This window comes from Pteronotus mesoamericanus, unplaced genomic scaffold, assembly GCF_021234165.1.
Source record: "Pteronotus mesoamericanus isolate MK-2021 breed Mesoamerican mustached bat unplaced genomic scaffold, CSHL_Meso_final contig_2, whole genome shotgun sequence".
Taxonomy (NCBI): domain Eukaryota; kingdom Metazoa; phylum Chordata; class Mammalia; order Chiroptera; family Mormoopidae; genus Pteronotus; species Pteronotus mesoamericanus.
Window position 1 is genome coordinate 28,739,514 of NW_026555084.1, and position 17,743 is coordinate 28,757,256.

Genomic DNA, 17,743 nt, shown 5'->3' on the forward strand with positions numbered 1-17,743 from the left:
GAAATTAAATGCTAAAAAAAATTATTGTTAATTTCATTATATTATGGTATTTTGCTATGTAAAAAATGATCATTTTTGAGGTGCATATGGATGTGTTAATGATAGTGTCATGCTTTCTGTCATTTAAAATACTTCAGAAAAAATATGAGTTGAAGGAAAATAAAGGACATGACGAGGTAAATTCCGTTATGAAACTTCTCACCTTTGTAACAGTAGGAAACTCTAAAACTAAGGTAACTCCAGGAGGAAGATGTAAAAGATTTGCAATAAAAATGATCAGTCCCTGAAATAAAAATAACTAAAAAGGCAAATCAGTCAAGTGCCCAGTTCTCAGTAAACTACTACTGTAAAATGTTTGGTTTCACTTATACTCCATGAAATGGAAAATAAGACTGCCATGAGATATTATCTTATACCTATTAGTGAATCTATTTATCCTTGTACTGCTTTCTCATGTAAATTCTTGTTCTGGGATTGGTATTGGTACATCAGCTTTATTTTGACTAGTATTTGTCCAGTCTATCTTTTTATCCTTTGATTTTCAACCTTTTAATATCATTTTCCATGAAGTGTATCTCTTGAAAACAGATGTGGTGATTTTAATATGATTTTACAGTATCTTCCTTTGATTAGGTGAGTTTAATCTGTTTTCAATTACTGTGATTCCTGATAAATTTGGATGTATTTCTCATATTTTCCTGTGATTTTTCTTTACTTCGTTTTCTCCTTTTCTGGTTTCTGGGTGGATTGAGCTTCCTTTAGTCCCTTGTTTTATTCTACTGGTTTGGGATTTATACATGTGATTTCTGTTATTTTAGTGATTACTATTAAATTTTTTTACATGCCTATTCTGAAGTGTAAAGTTGGTATCTTTAGCAGCCTCTGGTACAAGCACCAGAAAATGCACCAATTCCCATGACACTTCCCATCTCCTACATTACGATTGTTTAGTATCTTTGTTCCTCATTGTCTTGAAATCCCCTAAATAAATTATTTTTAACCAGCATTGTTTACTTAGCTTTACCAACATTTTGGTCAGTCTCTTTGATTACTACCATTTGTGGTATCACACCTTCCTTCAGGGTTCATTTCACTCATTCCATTAGCAAAACTATCAAATCCTGTTGCTAAAGAAGTCTATCCCACAGCGCTAATATCAGGATTAAACGACGTTTGTTTATTTTTAAAGTGCTTTAGAAATTGCAAAACACTGTAAAAATGTAAGAGATTTATATTTTGTGCATCGAATATTTTCAGAGGGGTAATCTGGTAAAATGTAACAAAAGTTAAAAATTATCACACAAGCTCCTTAGCATAAGGAAATATTTTTAGAAATGATACAGTTGTGGAATACTGGAAACAATCCAAATGGTGAAGTCAATTGTGGTACATCAATTTGATCTAATAGCAGGGAATCTTTAAAATAACAAGTAGAGACATGAAGAAATATTAATAAACAAAGAAGACAAAAAACACATTGCATATATTCATTGATTACAGCTCCATAAAGCCGTGTTAGTAAAGATTGGAAGAAGTCGTCAAAAAAACCTGATAACTGCAAGACCATGGGGAAGAAATTTGGTGTTTATTTTTCTATAATGTTTATTCAGTAAAAAATTATTTTAAACATATGCTTGAGGATTGAAAGAATGGAGATTAGAATAAGGTCAAAAAAGGAAAGAGATACTATCATTTTACATTTAGTCACCAAAAATATTCTGTGGCCTCATGCCTAGTTGATTGATTAGAATCAGTTCATAGAAAAGTCATTTGAACCTTAAATGACTACACAGTTAGTAAAAACCACAGTTATCAGTTTTTAAAGACAGGTTGCCAATTTGGAAGCCGCTGAGTAGAGGTAAAGGTTTTAGGGCAAAAGGATGGATTTTACCCACCAGTACATCTTTTCAAAACTATTCGAATTCCTTTTTCTAAATGGTAGAAGTACTAGTAACTCTTAATTCCGAATACTGGTTGCTAATTTCTTTCTGTTCTAAAATAACATGGATTTTAAAAAATGCCATGATAGTTCACATTGGCCTCGTCTCTAGTTTAGCCTTAAGTTTTGCTCTATTTCTTTTTTTTAGGAGCCCTGTCAAAGTTGTTTCTATTCCTTCAGACTCCTTGAGTTTCCACAGTCTTCATATTAATTTGTTCAACTAATACAATCAAGTGCCGGCTTACTCATTCAGTTATTTATTCAGCAAACATTAATCGAGTGCCTACACTAGGCTGGTCCTTGACAATGAAGAGGTCAATGAAATAAAATCCTTATTCCCTAGGAGCTCACAGACTAGTGGTGAAGTCAAAAGGTTCCGAGTATACAACATTCATGGGATACGAAGTCTCTTTAATAATCACAGTAAAACAATTCTTAACTTTGTTCATTGTGCAATGTTATTTTTAATAAACCTTTTATTTTAAGTAATTTTAGATTTGCATTAAAATTGCAAAACTATTAGAGAGAGTTCCTGTGTACCCTGCCCTGAGTGTTCTCTGTTGTTCACATCAGTAGGGCACATTTGTCACACCTGAGGAACCCACACTAGGGCATGACTAGACCCCACAGTTTCTTTGGGTAGCAGGGTCCTTAATGTTACCTAGTGACCTTGTTCTATTCCTGGATCTCATCCAGGATATCACATTATATTTAGCCATCATGTCTCCTTAGGCTCTTCTGGCTGGTGACAGCTCCTCAGACTTGCTAGTTTTTGATGATCCTGACAGTTTTAAGGAGTACTGGTCTGGTATTTTGTCCTTTACTTCTCGTATGTGTAATGCTTTTCCTCCTCATTAAACAGAGCGTATGGGTTTGGGGGTCAAAGAGCACAGAGATAAAATGCCACTCTTATCGTATCATGTCAAGGGTACACGGTAGTGACATGACTTAGCACTGTTGATACTGACCTCGGTTACCAGGCTGAGGTTTGACATTTTTCTATTGCAGAATAACTCCTCTGAGGACCCTCTTTCCATACCGTTCTCTTTTAAATAGAGTTACCATGTATCCCCACTTAAGGCGGGTGATGCTCCACTTCCTCGAGGGTGGAATATCTACACAAATTACTTGGAATTCTTCTGCACAGGAGATTAAAACCATTAACTTTTGTTGGGAGTTTTACATTAATAAAGTTCCTTCAAACACATTATTTTAAGGTCTGAGAGAGTTTGCAGTCAGGTTGGGGCGATCAGACTCATAGAAGGAAAGTTAACGACCAATACAACATTATAAGAAATATAATTCTGTACAGCCATCTTCATAGCAGCCTTATTCACAAGAGCCAAAGTTTGGAGGAAACCCAAATATTCGTTGAGGACGACTAGATAAACAAATGTGGTATATTCGTACAATGGAATATTACTCTACCTTAAAAATGAAAGAAATTCTGTCACATGCTACAACATGGAGGAACCTTAAAAACATCACGCTGAGTGAAATAAACCAGTCACAAAAAGACAAATACTGTATGATTCCACTTATATGAGTTACCTAAAAAAGTCTAACTCACAGAGACAGGAGGTAGAAGCCTGGCTGCCAACAGTGGGGTGAGGGGGAATAGGGAGCTGTAGTTTCATGGGTGTAGAGTTTCAGTTCTGCAAGATGAAAAGAATTCTGAAGATGGGTCACACCACATTGTGAGTGTGCTTAACGCCACTAAACTGTACAAACGAAAATGCTTAAGATGCTAAATTTTCTTCTATGTATTTTACCACAACTTAAAACATTAAAAAACTTTTTTTGAATAGGTTTTGAACGATTACTAGTCCTCCAATAGGAATCCACAGATACAATGGAAACCAGAGGCTGCAAAATGGCACCACGTATGGTTTTTAAAAATATGCATGGCCAAAATTTAAAGATCAAGAGAATATATATAATAGTCAGGATTTCTGGCTCCTTTGAAAATCTGATGACCTGGCAACGTCAGCCCAAGTGTGTCACATAGCATCAGTCAGCTGGAGCTGAGGAGCACCTGCCACCTCAGGGAGGTCGCCCCTGCCCCAGCTTGCCATAGCCCTGCCGTCTTTGTCGCGTTAACCTTGCTCATCTCACTCATTGTCAGCCAGTGACTACACCCTCCTAACCGTCGTGAGAGGTTGGCGAGTTTTCTCCTGCTTAGTGAAGGCTGGACAGTGGCACCCCAATCCTCCATCACCCAGACTGCCCGTGCAGCCCTGTAACGGAAGTTAAAAACTCAGAGCTTGGTGTATTGACGATATTAAAATGACAAGTCACTTGGCAGTTCCTCTGAAACCTGGATCTAAGCTGGCACTTCCTCAGAGTAGCCCAAAGGAGTCCAAGGAGAACCAGAGCGAACCCTCTCCTCGGAAACGCCCTGAGGAAAGAAGGCCCCTGCCGGCACCCAGCCTGGGCTCTGACCGCACATTTTAAGAACCCCTCCATCCACCTCTACGGCGACTCCTACCTGACTCCTGAAATGAGCCAGAATCTCTCCTGCGGCCTCAAGGAAAAGGCCTTTCAGGTGTTCAAATCAGAGGCGTCTAACCAGGAGCCCCAAACTTGAGCACAAACAAGACGTGGTGCAGGAAGGCTGCCACCAAAGCCCTAAGCTACTGTCCTCCCTGTGCCGAGCTCTGCTTACACGCATGCCGAAGGCATGTCTACCCGTCAGCTGCCTCTGTCTCTCCTACAAAACTCGAGCCAGCTTTGGAAAAGGGTTCTACATCGCCATCTGTGTTTGGTACCCCCTGCCCCACGTGCTCAAGGTAGTCCTGAAGTCAGGCTTCCAGGCCACCCACACGGACCACTTTGGGACGCTTACTGAAACCCTCCATTAAAAGCAAAGGGCTTACAGCTCCCTTATGTGTGCTCAGGCCCCGCTGGAAGGAAGTGTGTGGTTTCGAAGGGGCCTCGTTGGCTCCCTTCCAGGACTACAAGTCTGAGCCTAAAGAACACAAGGCTGATCCCCCTGGTCATGTCCACCAGCCCAGGATGCAAAAGGACACCCCCACCCTTGTCAGACAGGTAGGAGAGGCCATACCTGTACGGTATGTGGCTGTGATGGATCCTTACCGGTCACCTTTCCAGCATCCATATCCCTTTTATCACTACGTAGGACCCCACGTTTCTTAGGTATGCTACTTGGGTGGGATGAAGGCAACCTTCAGCTCCAGGAAGAGCCAGCCAGTAATATCCTATACCCCTGGCCACCGTTCAAAGGTGAACATGTGATCCCTTGTTGCAAGGAGGCTGAATTCTAGGACTTTTGAAGGATCAATCAGAAAAGCACACTTTGCTTTCTCCTGCTGTGCATGAACAGGATACATATTGATCTGTGAGTTTTGACATCATCTTCGGACCACCGTGGGAGAGCTGCCTGAGAATGGAGTCATATAACCATTTGGTTACATGAGCTAATAAAGTTCCTGTTTGGCTTTGACCAGTTTGGGTTTGGTGTTTGGTTACTGACAACACAAAGGGTCCTGATGAAGACCCCAGTGCACCCAGCTTGACCCCGCTCAGTTTTGGTCGTTTCTGCTCTAATTACCATCTTCCCACCGATATTGTCAGCTTCTTGTAAAGAAAATCAATCTAATAACAATCGTGATAGAATTGAGTAGACCTGAAAAAAAGGTTCTCAATATTTGTGTATTTTAGCATAAAATTATATTTAGTGGTTTATGTCATACTTCTCTTTTTTAATGTGTATCTTTTAAGAGGAAATTCAGTCTTCTGATTTTAAGAAATGCAAATGTGGGGCAATGATATATCAACCCAAAGGTTTTCTTCTGTACTAGAAAATGTTTTTGAAAGGGGGAAAACAGGGATTTTTATTATTGAAAGATAAAAATGAATTTTTTTTTAAGATAGAAGGCATTGGAAACATTTGGTTTCACTCTATGCCATTATTAGACAATCTCTATCTGATTGATGGAAATTATTCATTTCCTCAAAGAGAGAGAGAATAAATTGGTTGGGGATACAGTCTCGTACAAGGCATTTTGCACACGGCAACTGCTGCACATTTCAGAGCCATGAGAATGCTCCTGCATTTGAGCCTCCTCGCTCTCGGAGCTGCCTCCACGTGGGCTATGGCCGAGAAGAGTCCCATGGCAAAGCTGGTGGCAGAGACCATGGCACTGCTCTCCACTCACCAGGCTGTGCTGATAGGCGATGGGGTAATTTTTCCTTTCTGAGTCCTATAGCCTTTAAAAGGCATCAGTGATCACTGGTGTGGTTAATTTTTAAAGATCTGTTATGAATAATGAAGTTATGAATGTTCGTAATAGATCATTGGTAATCCCTTCACAATTGTTTTATTCAGTCAGGAATGTGCGAGTGCTTTGAAAATGACTGTATTTCCTTTTCTTTTCAGAACCTGATGATTCCTACTCCTGGACACGAAGACGTAAGTTAAAGTCTGATTGCTTGAATAAGTAAATCGCATGTTCTAGGCTATAAAGCAATAGTTATCATTGGAACTGTTTTATGTCTTATATTCTGTTTTTATGTGTGTGATGTGAATGTTTAAACTTAAAAATATCAGGAATGGCTTTGCAACAAGTAGAATCCATAAAACAAGCAGGTCAGGACTTTGGGGAGGCTATCGGATAACAGGTGCCTCTCGGTCCATTTCGGCTCTGGCCACCTGTTGCCTTCCTCACTTTAATGTCTTTTGGAAAGTGTTAGCCACTCAGGGTAATATTTTTAGAATCATGCTCAATACACATTGAAATATACAATGAATGCTCTATATTTGCAGTCATTTCCACATTTTAAAAATGATCATGACATGTAATGGAATGATATACGTTTGGAATATGTCATGGTCATACTAAAATGTAAAATAGATGACTTCATTAATCTAAATAGAATAAAATTACCAGGTAGAACTATCAAAAGAAACTCTGGTGTGAGGTCAGTCAGCAATGTATTTGCATTACACTTCCTAAACATCTTATTTTTGGTTCAGTACTTAGTTTTTATATCATTTGCAAAACTCCTCAGTAACTATATAGACCTTGCCTACTTTTAGAAATTATACCTCAGTGTGGACTTGTTGCTGCCTAGAAACAGAGCAAGTAAAAAACTCCATGTGGAAGGGAATATATGTAAACACTACAAACCATAGTCCAGCTTTAGGGGCCAAGTTTTTATACCTTGATTTGATCTCTTACATTTTTTTCAACCTTCCTCATTCAGCACCAGTTGTGCATTGAAGAAGTCTTTCAGGGGATAGAGATACTGAAGAACGAAACTGCACAAGGGCACGCCGTGGAAAAACTCTTCCAAAACTTGTCTTCGATCAAAGAATACATAGACCACCAAAGGGTAAGTTAAAACATTGACTGGAAATTTCAGTATATTTGTCTGGCTGTGCCTATTTTGACAGGAATTGACAGGCTCCTGCAATACCTCTCGTCTGCTCTTTTTCACAGAAAAATAAGTGTGAAGGGGAACGATGGAGAGTAAAAAAATTCCTGGAGTACCTGCACAGGTTTCTTGCTGTGATGAACACCGAGTGGACAAGTGGAAAGTAGAGACTAAGCTGGCTTCTCGTAGCGAAGGATTTTGGAGGAGGAGAAGGATGTTTTCTTACCACAAACAGAAGGGTCGACCAAGGGTAGGGCCTTCATGTTAAATGTAATTAAACTTCCGAGGCAAAGTATCAGTAATTTCAGGCATACTGCTACTTCACTACCTCACTTAGGCAGAAAGCATAAAACTAAAATATTTGAGACATGTTTCAGAAATAGGAATCATAGAAGTATTTTCCTCCAGTTTGCTCCAGGCAAAATAAATATATATTTTTTATCTTATTTAATGAAACATTCTGTAAAAATGTCTGTTAACTTAATTTTATTTATGAAATGGTTAAGAATTTGGGAAATTACTATTTATTTCATGTCGCGCTGTGTTCCAATAAAACAAAAAGAGACAACTCTGGTTTGGTTGGCTGCTGACCTTTTTTCTGCTCCTGAAGTGAGCGCTGTGTGTGTGGGAACGGGCTGAGCGCGGGGCGGGGGGCGCGGGGGCGCTGCACGCGTGCCTGCCCAGCTCCCCCGTTGCCCTGGCAGCAGAAGCCCAGGGTTGCTGGGCAGGCCACAGCAGGACTTGGCGGGGATGTGGGCAGCGCGAACACCGGCAGGGACTGAGCCTGGTTTCCTCTCCACGATTTACCCAGAACCCAGGAAGATGCAGGTTACATGGTAGGTGATGAAGGAAGGAAGGAAGGAAGGAATAGGCCTTCAAGGACTGGCCATAGAATTAAATTAGTTTCAAGGCTTCCTTTGTGAGGAGGACAGTAGGAGAGTGTAAGACTCTGTAACTAGGTCTCACCTCAGCCTATGAGGAGAATTTGACAGGCCGATCCCACTGCTGGGTCAGCGAAAGAGCCAGAAACCCTCTTGGTGGAGCCCAGAGCTGGGGGCCTGCGGGAGCCGCTCTTCACGTCGCCTGGCACTGGGCCTCACAGGAGGGGCAGAGGAGCGCCAGCACAGCGACGCCAGGGAGGCCGGTTCTAAAGGTCCCTACCAACCTGCATCCTGGGTCGCAGAGGGAACCTGGGCAGAACAACACTCTCTCTGCCCACTCGTGACTCTCTGTACTATAACTGGAGGTCCTTCTGCCTGAGAAAAGTTCTCAAGGATCCAGAAAATAGATTCTTTACAATATACTCAAAATTTTAAAACTGAGACCTGGAGGAGGGACCCAGTAATGAATATTTAGCTACGCCACCAATTTCTTCACTCCATTACCGATTGCGTGCGGGGACACAGTGCGGGCATGTGCGGAAGGTCCTTACAGGCAGAGCCATGGCCCTGAGCATCATCTGCGTGGATTGCATGTGACGTGCTTGACTGCTTGTGTGGCACAACCTCTCCTGCTGTTTCTGGGCATGGGAGAGGGGCCAGAGCAGTCCAAGCAGATTCCCAGGCAGGAGAATGCAAGTCCTCCTGTGTGAGAAGGTGTTTTCCTTCCTGCACAAACTCAGCACTCTTCCCCCGCCCAGGGCCCCCACCGGTGACCCCACCAAGCCACACGTGCTGGAGCTGAGTCAATGCAGAGGAACATGGGTCAGCACAGCCTACGCTGACTGCTCTAGAAACTGACAGGAAACTCCATGTGTGCAGGAAATGAATGTCAATCTAATTCAATTCAACCAATGTTTATTGAGCCCCCACATGTGCGAGGACTATTCTAGGGACTGGGATCCATCAGTGCATACAACAGACAAAATTCCCTGCCCTTATAGAGTGACATTCTCTCTCAAAAAAGGTCACCTTCCCCTTTCTTTATGAAGGTGAAATATAATTCATGTGGATTTAAGACTGTAATATCCTATCTAAAGTCTCACTGATGAACTCTAAACAATCTGCCAGGTCTCAGAGACGCTAAAAGCAATCAGCGCCATTTGCAACAAACCAAAATGGAAGATATTAGACGTACCAAGGGCTTTTAAGGCAGAAACTACGATTCTCCAGATGGTTCAATCTTCCCTATGGAAGCAAAGCCACCCGGATGGTCCCTGGCCAGAGGGGGTGGGGCTTCTGCCTCTCACCCAGACTTGGCCACTGTGGGGGTCATCAGGGGAGAGGGATTTGGTGGCCTCCAAGTTACAGGAATACTTTCCTGGGTCTTGCTTGTCCTTCCCAAAGCTTATCCCCAATAACAGAGCTTCTATTTTCACTCCATCTCAGCGATTACTATTATTTCCAGTGGTGGGGAGCCAGTGTGGGCCAGTAGGCTAGATTTTGAGGGACCTCAGCAGAGAACACCTCAACATGATGCATCCAAAGCCAAAGTCCTTCTTTGTCCGCCATCTTTATTCCCTGAAACCTGCCCTATTGCTCCTCCTTCTCCTCCCTCCCCCTCTTCCTCCGAGGTTCCCCACTGTGGCTCATCCGACCCTATTTTTCTCCCCATCGCCTTTCTGACCACCTCCCTGACTTCTCCCCTGTGCCCTCCCATGCAGCATTCAGCCTCTAAAGTGTCCCCCAATTCCCTGTCTCCACCCCACTGCCTCCCACCTAGACTCAGCCGTTACCAGCTCCCTGCCTCTGGCTCTCCGCAACCGTGTAAGTCAGGGCTGCTGATAGAACACACTCAGGTCTCCATGTCACTGCTGTCCCTGGCTCAGTGCTACCTCAGGTCCAGGCTCCTTCACAGGTCATTCCTCAGCCTCCTCTCAGCCCTGCAGAAGTATTGGCATCATTGTCTTAACACTGCTTGCAAGAAAATGCTAGCCAGGAGCCTCATTCCCACAGCTTTACATGGGAGCATTTCTAGTGCATTACCTCTCAATGGAAAGTCCTCGGCCAATTTCCCAAAATGCAAAACACAGTAAAATACCAGTAACAAGCAATAAGCTAACATGTTAGGTTGTAAAATATTTTTGGCATTTACATATTTATTTAGTAAACTGTGGTAAAGTAAGGATGTAAAATATTTAAAGCCGTGCTCTCTGATCATTAACAGGACTGGATCGTTAACAGGACTGCTTTGTCTTACAGCATGCCACAGGGCTCCGTAGCTGACCTTCAGAGCCTTTCCAATTGTCCTCTGTGACCTTTGCTGCGTTATCAATGACATTTGGAGTGAACCTAAAAACCTTCTCAGCTGAGCTCCCTCCCATCACTTTGTTTAAAAAAAAAATGCATCAAGTTTGGGGGACATAAATATAACCTTTTTCCTATATAACTACTACTAGACAGACATTGCATTCAAAGACACGTATTCAGTATGTTCTATGAAGAAAAGTTCTAGGGGGAAAGTATTCACTGGGAAGATGTTCTGCAGGGAGTGCTAGGTCTTATCCTTCCTGAAACGCCCCATGACCTTTCACATCTGCGTGCCTTTGCCCTCACTGACAGTACCTCAGCCTTCCCCGTGATGTTTTCATTCGTTTTTCTCCCTTGACTCTCGCTGAAACGAGCCCTCGTTCACTCTTTCCCTGCCTAGTCCGGCAGCATCAGCGGCTCCTTTCTGAGTGGCCTGCATTGCTTTGGACATTTCTCTAACAGAGCCCTTGTTTTTACCCGTCAGCGTTTGCAGATGCATCTTACACATCTCTGCACGTGTTTCGGTCTGAGTAGCCCAGGTGGCGCTGCAGAACTGATCGCCCCTGGATCCCAAGGGTGGGACACAACAAAGGTTTTTCTTAATCACACAGCGTCCACTGTGGATGTGGGCCTAAGCAGCCCTTATGGTGCTTTTGCAATTCCCTTGGCAGAGAACAAGAGTCACAGAAAATCACACATCTGTTCTTAAATACTTCCACTCACATCACATTAGTTAGAGCAACAACACTCCCATGTGCCTGGAAAGAGAGGATGGCGAGAACCCCTGAAGAGCGGCGCTAATATCCAACGCAACAGACCCTCAACCCATGTTCTCAGCGTCCGGGTCTTTGCCGAGGGAGCGGGCACGGTCACTTACCAACCACTGCTCTGGAGTAGGATTTTCATCGACGCTTTATGTCAGCATCTCAATTACTTCTCATTACCACACAATGGGAGATAACATTATTTCTTTTTTATGGTATGGAAACAAAGGCTCAGAGAGTTTAAATTACTGGCCCAGGTCACACAGTTACTACAGTGGGACTCGAACCCTGATATGTCTCGTTCCAAACCTCTTGTAATTTCTGAAGAAGACTTATTCTCTTGGCCTTAAGAAATCAGTGAAGTAGGTGAAACGGCTGACGAGCAGATCCAAGCCAGGTGACTGTGGGGTCCCCAGTGCAGTGGGTGGCACGTGAGTTTCTACAAGAGAAGAAATGAGGGAGAGCCGGGGCGGAGGAACATAGAGGACACTTCTCTACAGGGTTCACCAGATTGTGAGGTCTGTTTTCTTCCACACTGTTCCCCTGACTTGGTGAGTAAGGAGAGGCCGCAACACCTGAAACTAATATAATATTACGTTTGAACTATAATTGAAAAATAAAAAAAATTTTTTTAAGAAAGAAGAGGAACTTAATTCAGGTCCATAAAACAGCCTGCGGAGACAGGAAACTCATTCAATTCCCCTGTGGCCACTGTCCCCATATTTTACTCAGCTCTGTAGCCAGTGCTGTGGTGGTTACCAGGAACCAAGGAAGCTTGCTTTCCGCAAGAACAGACCTTGTGCCTTTCTGAAACAAGCCAGCGAGAGCCAGCATCGCAATGCCTTCAATGTGAAGTGCTCACGGCTGTGGCCACAACACTGACAACTGGTTCCCCATAAACTCAACCATTCTCACGCCATTGGACCAAATGTGAGTCCTACTAAACCAGCAACCAAGTGGTACACCACAGGGACTCAGCAACCCCAGCAGGTGCTTGCTAAGCAATCTTCCTCCAAACAGTTTTACCCAGAGTCAAGTACAGAAGCCAAAGAAAATTCCACGTGACTAGCTACCTCTGAGCAGAGAAATCAATGCTCAGAGCCTGGAAATGGCCCCACCCCCTTCCTTCCTCTCAATACTAAGCAAGATTTGCTCCAAGACAAGGTCGGCCCAGCCCCTGGCAAACACGCACCAGAAGGAAACAGACCAGGCACCTCTGAAGTCTGAGCAAACACCGAGACAGAGCCATCTTGTTGACGGGCGAGATCTGGTCCTTCTTGCTGACGCACATAAAGAAACATATATCAGCAAATCTATTAGTGTGCAATCAGAATTTATTAGGGATCCATTCCCATGGAAGAGAACGGGCCTGGCTGAGGTGGGCGGGGAGGGTGGTGACAGGCCGTGGTTCGGGGCAAAGCAGGGCGGCCAAAGTAAGGACGGCTGAAGGCCGGGGCGGCAAGCCCCCGGGGGCCTGAGGCCAGGTGGCCAGAGAGCCCAGAGCACCAAGGGAGCACCAGGAGAGCAAGTCCTTTGTTCTGAGGACTTTCATAGTTGGTGGGATGGGAGTATAAAAGTTACACAGTGACTAAGGTGTAAGGGTGGTGCCAGCTTTCCTGGGGGGGATGTGACTACTCAAACTTAGGTGTGTGTGGGGGGGTCTGTTAGCCTGATTCCTTATCTTGCTCAAGACCCCATTTATTCATCTTGTAAAACAGATACGTGACAAGAGGCAGTTAATTAAAGTTGGGGCAGTCACCCAAAATTATTTATGGGCTGCTTCTTTGGGCCCTGTGGACTCTCTCCCGCCTTTCAGGCCTTGGGATGAAAGCGCAGTTTCAAGGCCTTCTTTCCCAGGTAGCGGAAACGCTGCATAGAGTTTCAAGGACTTCCCTCCTTCCTTGCTAAGGTAGTGTTTCTTCCAGGAATACCTGGCAATATTATAGGACTAGGCTCAGGGCTACTGAGTTGGCGGGTGAGACCTGTCTCCCTCCTACTCCCTGCATTGATTTCCTATTCATTCCACCTGAGTGATAAAAGGCGTTTCCTAGCAACCAGGACGCTAGGCACTGGCCAGTAACAGCAGCACAGTCTCAGAGCTCTTCCTGTGCTGTCTCCTGCCTCAATCTGACGTGGCCACCCCATCCCTCACCACCATTTCATAATTGCAAAACTTCCTGCAGGGCCTTCAAAGAGCAGAATGTCCCCAGCAGAGTCCAGTCCTGCTCCACTGACCTAGCTAGCCGGTGACAGAAGGGTTGAAGTTTAATTCATGCTGTATTCACTTTGCTAATCTGCCATGAAAAAACACTGCCAATGGTGGGGGCTTTAAAAACAGAAATGTACCCTCTCACGGTTATGAAGGCTGAAATTCCAAGATCAGGTCGTTGGCAGGGCTGGTTTTCCCTGATGCCTGTCTCCTTGGCTCGCAGGTGGCTGCCTCCTGGTGGCATCCTCACATGGCCTGTCCTCTGTGTGTGCATGTCCCTGGCATCGCTGTGTATGAATTATTCTCCCCCCCCCCTTTTTTTAAGGTTTTATTTATTTATTTATTTTTAAAGAGAGGGAAGGGAGGGAGAAAGAGAGGAAGAGGAACATCATTGTGTGGTTGCGGTCACGTACCCTCCTCACCAGAGACCTGGCCCGCAACCCAGGCATGTGCCCTGACTGGGAATCGAACCAGCGCTCAATCCACTGACCCACAGCAGCCAGGCCTAACCTCCCCATCCTACACAGGACACCAGTCAGATTAGATTAGGGCCTTCCCTAGAGGCCACATGATACCTTATTTTAATGACGCTAGTTCCAAATACAGTCACCTTTTGAGGTACTGAGGGCTAGGGCTTCAACTGATGAATTTAGGGAAAATACAATTCCATCCATGACAGACACTAAGAGGAAATGTTTTCCTCTGGCACCTGGGATGGCGTAGGGGTCCGCCTCCCTGAGGGGCAGACGGATCACATTTCTCCTTCTCCCTCTCTGTTTGAGGAACACACAGACATGAGAGACAGCAGGCTGTACCTCTGGAAACGAAGTGCTGAGACACGTGTGGAAAACCAACTCAGGGGGCCCAGGGCTTTTCTGACAGGACTGCATGGACGTTTGCACGAAGTAGCCTCTGCAGGACCTCAGAGGCAGGGCAGGTGGACCCCATGCCGCCTGGCACATGCCCACCCTGGAGCCAGCAGCTTCGCTCCTCTGCGGGCCATGGGGAGAAGAGATCTGAGAGCAGCTGGAAGGGAAGGCTCGATGGCCTGCAGAGGGAATCCCGTAGGAGCGAGAGCCGAGGCCTCAGCGGCAAGACACGGAAGACGAGTGGCAGCAGATTGTTTTTTCAAAATGCTCAGGAGAAAAAAAGGGTTCGCCTAGAATTCTGTGAACAGTAAACATTTCTTTCAAAAACAAGGATGAACTAGAAACTTTTTAAAAAAATAGACTTTATTTTTTAGAAAAGTTTTGGGTCCACAGCAAAACTGAGCAGAAAGTATAGAATTTCCAGATACTCTGTGGTCTCACACGTGCACAGCCTTCCCCACTATCGACGCCTGCACCAGAGCGATACGCGTGTCGTAATCCGTGAACCTCCACGGACATGTCATTATCACATTAGGGTTCACTCTTGCTGTTGTACATTCTGTGGGTTTTGGGAAATGTGTCATGACATGTGTTCACTATGAGAGTATCTACGGGATGGTTTCACTGCCCTAAAAACCCTCTGTGCTCCACCTTTTCATCCCTCCCTCCCCCAACCCCTGGAAACCACTAATATTTTTACTGCCTGTACAGTTTTGCCTTTTCCAAATGTCATGCCATTGGACTCATACAGTTTGTAGTCTTTTCAGATTGGGTTCTTGATAATATTCACTTAGCAACATGCATTTAAGATTCCTCTCTTGTCGTGGCTTGATAGCTCATTTCTTTTTAGCACTGAAAAATATTCCGCTGTGGATGCATCATAGTTTATTTGTCACTGTCCTGCTGAAGGCTGTCTCATGGTTGTTTCCATGTTTGATAATTATAAATAATGGTGCTATAAACATCCTTGTACAGATTTGTGTTCATGGATATAAGTTATTAGCTTATTTGCATAAATATCAAAAAGTGATCATTGGGTCATATGTTAAAGGGATGTTTAGGTTTTCTAAGGAGCTGACATGCTGTCTTCCACAGAGGCTGTACCATTTTGCATTCCCACCAGCAAGGAGAGGCTTCCTGCTGCTCCCATGCTGCCCAGCACTTAGTATTGTCAAGGTTTTGGATCTGGCCTTGCTAAGAGGCGTGTAGTGAGTGGTATCTCACGGTTTTAATTTGAAGTTCTGTAATGACGTCTGATGTGGAGCAGTTTTCATATGCTTATTTGCATATGTTTATCATCTTTGGGGAGGTGTCTGTTCATATCTTTTGCCCATTTCTTAAATCAGCTAAGAACATTTTAAGATGAGTAAAAGAGAGCTTATTACTAATAAACTCTCACTGAAAGGTTTTTGCTAGATTGCACTCTTGAAGGAGGTGAATCAGTTTAGAAGGAATGAAAAGAAGGAATTATACAGTTACTGCTTTATATAGGATGATGTTATCTTCCTCCAGAAATGATTTACTTTTCTTCTAGAACGCAGTTAGTGCAAGAACAAGTCAGCTTCATTTAGTCTGAAAATCAGCTGATGGAAAACTGGGTTTGGTTTTAGAAGTCTGGTCTATTTGAAGTTGGTTTTTACTCTTCGGGTGTAACTTTTCAGAGGTCCCCGTGGAAAGCCCCTCTTAGTCGGGGGCCCTGAACTCGTTTTGTTCCTCCACACCCATGAGCCGGCCCCAAACTCTGCTGTATCCAGTCCCCGAGCCACGACCTTTCCCTCAGCTTCTCAGGCTCCACGTCACAACTCCCCCGTCTGTAAATGCCCCGAGACCAACAGGCAGGCTCGCTGCCAGGCCCGCGTCTACGCCTTCGGCCCAAGAGCTTGGTCTCTTAGGTCTTCATTGCCGTGTTAGCTCTCTGATTCTTCCAAGCATGTTTTAAAAACCACTTGACAAGCTTTCCTAGTTGTTCTTAACCAGAGGGCTACTCTGCGTGAGCTAGTCGGCCACAGCCTGACTTGAACCAGCCTGGTGTTCGCAGAGGCCAGAAAGGCGAGTTGAGCAGGAGTATGAGAGGGACTGGTACTCCTCCATGTTCAAGTTTTTCACGGTGACAGTCGTCCAGGGATACAGTGTTGTGTTGTATGTCACCTGTGATTCACTATCTTGATCAGGACTGAGATAACGTCAAGGCCTTCCATGTGACCCTCACTTCATAGACCTGAGAACCCTTATGAAAGTTCTCCCAGGTTCCTAGTTCTCCTAGGAATATTTATCCTACGTATAAAGAACTAGAAAAATAATCACAGGGTGGAAAACAGATTGACGCCTAAGCTCCATTAATTATTTATCCTATGTAACTTCCATTCTGACCAGAAAGTCACAGTGGCATTTAGGGTTTCCCGGTGCTGGTGTCAGCCGCGGCCTCATGTGCATCAATTTTGGAAAGTCTGAGCATTTCCCTTACCAGTGCATGGTTATTCGGATGATGACTCTAGGTCTCTCTAGGAAAGAACTGAAGGTTTATTGCATGTACATGCAGGGGGATTGTAGGGTCCTCCTGTTGCATGAATGGAGACTAGATCTAGGAACTGCCTTAGACATAGGAAGTGGGGAAGGGCCTGGTTTTCCATTGGGGTGGCTGATATCAGGCCTCTACCCACAAGCGCTTGATTCTATCTGACTACATGTCCACTGAACAGCAGGTTGACTGGTTATCCATCTCCCCTGCCTCTAGGAACACTTGAATGTAACGACAGCCACTATAGAGCCCTGAGAGTCAAAGGCGAGGCGCCCTGACAGCTACTAGAATCTTGCTGCTCTGGTTGTTTTGTTTCTTTGACTTTTTTATTGAATTTATTGGAGTGACATTGGTTAAGAAAATTATGTAGGTTTCAGGGGTACAATTCTATAATACATCATCTGTATATTGTATTGTGTGTTCACCACCCCAAGGAACCCCAAATGGTTCCATCACCATTTACCCCCCGCCACCCCAGACCCTCTTCTCAGGTTTTTACACTCCGATATCCCTAACCAAGGTCCTGTGGTCCCACCCTTTCCTGACTGTGACATCGGAGAGTGTCAAAGGTGCACAACGATTGTCCTTTGGAGCTCTACAGAGACCTGCGTGTGATCAGACTCAGAGCCCAGTTTCCAGCTCAGACTGCCCTGTTGCTACAGGAGTTAGGGGCCTCCTTTAACGTTACCACAGACGTCTCCCAGCATCCGGAGCAAACCTTAGCTCGGGATTAGGTGGCCCTGAGCCTCTCATTGTCTTTGGTAAGCGGTCCGGGACCGTCGAAAGAGTCACTGCACTCTGCGATCCATGCAACCACCGTGATCCTCACATGTCCTGGCCACATCGCCTTCCGTCGTCA

The 17,743-nt window shown here is 44.6% G+C and overlaps 1 protein-coding gene across 1 annotated transcript; it reads left to right on the forward strand.

Moving 5' to 3' along the window:
• The first annotated feature begins 5,997 nt into the window (after positions 1-5,997).
• Positions 5,998-7,710, forward strand: IL5 (interleukin 5). The gene is made up of 4 exons (XM_054567994.1): positions 5,998-6,141; positions 6,339-6,371; positions 7,166-7,294; positions 7,402-7,710. The coding sequence occupies exons 1-4, from the start codon at positions 5,998-6,000 to the stop codon at positions 7,501-7,503; spliced, it is 408 nt and encodes a 135-aa protein (XP_054423969.1). The 3' UTR covers positions 7,504-7,710.
• The last annotated feature ends 10,033 nt before the right edge of the window (positions 7,711-17,743 follow it).

Coding starts and splice junctions, on each gene's coding strand:
- IL5 (XM_054567994.1), top strand. CDS start 5,998: ATGAGAATGCTCCTGCATTTGAGCCTCCTCGCTCTCGGAGCTGCCTCC. Junction 6,142..6,338: donor CTGTGCTGATAGGCGATGGG/GTAATTTTTCCT, acceptor TTTTCTTTTCAG/AACCTGATGATTCCTACTCC. Junction 7,295..7,401: donor AATACATAGACCACCAAAGG/GTAAGTTAAAAC, acceptor TCTTTTTCACAG/AAAAATAAGTGTGAAGGGGA.